The sequence below is a fragment of the Quercus suber genome, unplaced genomic scaffold, assembly GCF_002906115.3.
Source record: "Quercus suber isolate HL8 unplaced genomic scaffold, Cork oak 2.0 scaffold_120, whole genome shotgun sequence".
NCBI lineage: Eukaryota > Viridiplantae > Streptophyta > Magnoliopsida > Fagales > Fagaceae > Quercus > Quercus suber.
Genome location: NW_027069585.1, coordinates 1,018,064 through 1,022,012, shown reverse-complemented (window position 1 = coordinate 1,022,012; position 3,949 = coordinate 1,018,064). Strand labels below are relative to the sequence as shown.

Genomic DNA, 3,949 nt, shown 5'->3' with positions numbered 1-3,949 from the left:
CTACTATATATTGTACATTTTTTACAAATGTGTACTACATTTACTACATTTTATATATTTACAATGTAAATTTATGTTGCAAGTACAATGCAAACCAATAAAAGTCTTTTTTTTTTTTTTTTAAATTCTTTTTCATTTCCCATTCTCAATTCTCATACCATTCCTTCTCTTCCACAGTGCATTTTATGTTACAAAATTCTTCTTCTTCTTCTTTATCTTCTTTTGTGCTATTTAAGTATAATTTCTAATTATTTTATTATTTTCTTTTTTAGTTCAATTTCTACTGGGAGTTATGAAACTAATTTTGAATTTATTTATTATAGTTGTCTAATCTAGTTGAATTTAAATTCTATTTATTTTATGGCTTCTTACAATGATTTTATTATATTTAATTTCTATGAATATCATTTCTTGTAGTTGTAAATATAGTCTATTTTCGTTATATATTGATATTTAATTTCTATGAATGTTATGAACTTATGGTTTTTCATAAAAATAAGAAAAAACGCAAGATAAAAAATGACTTTTAGATGCCCAATCGGGTGTTTAGCTTGTTCATATTGAGTGTAAGTAAAAATAACACTAATAAAAAATTTTGATATAATAATATTGCAGTATTATATATGAGTTATGACTTATACTTTGGATTAGAGATTAAAAATAAATAAATAAATAACTAGCGCATGTAAACATGTATGTATGTATATAGTATGTCGTGGAATCACAAATCAATAGAATATTTTTACCTTGGCGGCAGAAACGGAGGTGGGGCACCCTTAATCTGATCCCACCCTGCCCCATTTCCATCTCTATCCACACCTATAATCACCATCACTCTCGACCTTGATACCACTACATTCACCATACAACCTCTATGAAGCCGAACATTGTCAAATGTCAATCCCAGTAATCGTGATCTTTTTCTTTTTCTTTTTTGATCTTGTATCATGATCTTAATGATGGTACAATACTACAATGCATCAAATTTGCACAAAGTTTATGGAGTGCTAGAATGTATAATTTACCCTTTTACAAAAGAAGAGGACAACCAGTATTGGGTCCTAGACGGTTGGTAGAATTCAGGCATTGTACCAATTTGTAGCTTAGTTATAAAATTATAAGAGAAATAATGTCCGCTAGCTGCTATGTTTTTACTTGGTGCATTGTAGTTATCTTTGAATTTGACAAAACCACACAAAGCATTGTGGTCCGTTTAAAATTCAACTGGTCGGTTGCATTTAGTTTCCTGTCAGACTTGAGACCTAGACTCTAGGTCTTGTGAAATCATTCAGTATGGGTTTGCATTTAGTTTAAGAATTTATTCTGAAGCCTCTCCTCTTTTCCTTTTTCTTTCTTTTCTTTTTTTAAATTATATTAACTTCTGTCAAGCTTTAATAAAATTTTAGAAACTTTATTCTTATTTTTATAAATGGTTTAGTTCAAGTTATATCTAATATAACTTTAAGTAATATTACACTACCTAATATTTTCTAATTAGATGCGAATTTTGACAAATGTACNTAGGGTAAAAGGCAAAGAAAGCATGTGAGTCCATGTGCCCCTCTCCAAATATTTTGCACACAAACACAAATCTTTGTTAACTTAACACCAATATTGCCTTTACTCTCAGTAATCGACTCTAGGGTTAGGGCATTTTCTCTCTCTCTCTCTCTCTCTCTCTCTCTCTCTCTCTCTCTCTCTCTCTCTCTCTATTGATTTTACACTTTTTTTTAATGATAAAATAGGGATTAGTAGGTGTGTTTATTGTCTTTAATTACTTCACTTAAGCCTTGTCATAGATGGCATAGGACCACCTGAGTACTAAATGTAATGTACAACTACTAGAACTCACAATCTCAGACTTGTTGCAAGGACTTCCTACTATTAAGCCACCTTTTTAGGTAGTATTTCACACCATGGTTGTCAAAATCGGGATCCTACGTAAGATTGTGGAAGGGAGGTGGAATCGTGGATCGTAAATCATAAGATCCTACATTATTTGAGGAGGGGGGAAAAAAAACAAATTGGTATGTTAAATAATCACATAAATTATACATTCATAAAAAATAAAAAAATTTGCATCTATTTGATGTAATTGCCATGAATCATTACATCAATTTGTAAGCATCATTTAAGATGTCAAAAATCTCAAACGTAACACTCTATTGGGATGTTATTTTTTGTTTATTTTCAACTAACACTCTATCTCGCTACATTAGAATAACAAAACTTGATCTATTGGAATATTATTTTCCATTTGGGTCCAACTGAGTTTTCTATTAAGTTAAAAAGATTACAAGAAACCAAAATCGTTTGAAATTGTCAAAATCATACGATCATGAATGATTGCTAAGATCCTTGAAAGATTTAGATTGTTTTGAGCATGTGAAATTGTAAAATCGTAGGATCGTAGAATTTAGATTGGGATTTTAACAACCATGTTTCACACACACTCATGCATGCAAACATAAATTTGGATTTCCTTATCGCTCCAATTATTTTGTGGGCTGGTGTCCATATGTCAAAGTATGTATTATTTTGTGGGCTGGTGTCCATATGTCAAAGTATGTTTGGTGGGCATGAGTTTTATGGGGACAGGAGCTAGAACTAGGATAAGATAGTTACACGTCTATTTATTCTCTGTTTGAAATCCCAGGTGCTTTAAAGCACTGCAAAGACTTTTGCCTCCATATTAGTGCGGTAGAGAGTAGTAAAAACCAATACTCTCTATCATATCTCTCTTCTATATTTGTCTTGAATAAGCTCCTTGATTTAACAACTACATCTACTATAGTCATTATAACCACCAAGGGTATATCTTTTGCACATTTATGTTAATATGTCCCCCATTTTCTTCTTCTTCTTATTTATTAATGTTGTCTTCTATTTGCACTCATCTTTCTTTGCAATATTTGGTGGCAGCATTGTTCATTTCTTGGAAATTATGGACTGGCAATTGAGTAAAAGAAGACGTGTTTATTCCCTTGAACCAAACGAAAAAGTAAGTGCCTTGTTTGCCAGAAAATATGTCAATCACTTAGTACCAGCTCTGAAGAAGATCAACCAATTGGAAAAGATTTCTTCAGCTGAAAATGGTGTGTATGAGTTGGAGAAAATTGTTCGACATGAGGTGGACATGGCAATGGTATTGTCTGCCGAAGAATTTGCATGGAGTCGTGCCTTGAAACAAAAGCTTCAAAGAAATACTGTCAATGCAGGTGGATTCCAAAACCATTCCTTTCATCATCTAACATCTTTAAACTGTAATTTCACTTGTGGGCAGAAGAGCAATTGCATTATTGATGAAAAGGGTTGTGAGAGTTCATCACTGCCTCCTGTTTCTAATGCTTTGATCCCAATGAAATTTTCTCAAAACCCTAATAGCAAACTGGAAATTAAGAAGTCCATTAGGGCTAAGAGACTACTTTTGCCACTAAAGGAAGAGAATCTAGAGGAAAATGAAGAGGAGAAGATTAGCTGCCAGTTGAAGAAAATGAGAAACATTTTACCAGGTGGGAATGAGATGGACGTTGATGTATTGCTCACAGAACTGGGAAGCTATATAACCTGTCTTGAGCTGCAGGTAAATGTTCTTCAGTGTCTAGCCAAAACGCACTGATCAGCTAAATAATTTTTTTTTCAACTATAGGAATAATCTTATGCGTCTAGCATATTATTGCTCTTATCATATTTCTTGTGTTGAAAATATAGGTGGACATGGGCCTAATTATTTAGTGAAGAAGGGTTAAAAGAAAGCACTTTTGTTCTTTCTTTGATTGTTTAGTAATAATGTGTGAAAAGCATGTGGTTTATGTAATATGATGTAAGCTTTTGATACGATACCTTCTTCAATTGAGTCACTTGTATCCTTTATTATACAACTTAAAAGATGGCAATTTTAACTAGTCTTAAAACATTGGCATTCTCTTGAAACTTTTTTTTTTAATGA

At 32.2% G+C, this 3,949-nt stretch overlaps 1 protein-coding gene across 1 annotated transcript; it reads left to right on the top strand.

Annotated features, from left to right (window-relative positions):
- Window positions 1-2,944: 2,944 nt before the first annotated feature.
- LOC112027246 (transcription factor bHLH146) lies at window positions 2,945-3,619 on the top strand. The gene has a single exon (XM_024059911.2). The coding sequence runs from the start codon at window positions 2,945-2,947 to the stop codon at window positions 3,617-3,619; it is 675 nt and encodes a 224-aa protein (XP_023915679.1).
- The last annotated feature ends 330 nt before the right edge of the window (window positions 3,620-3,949 follow it).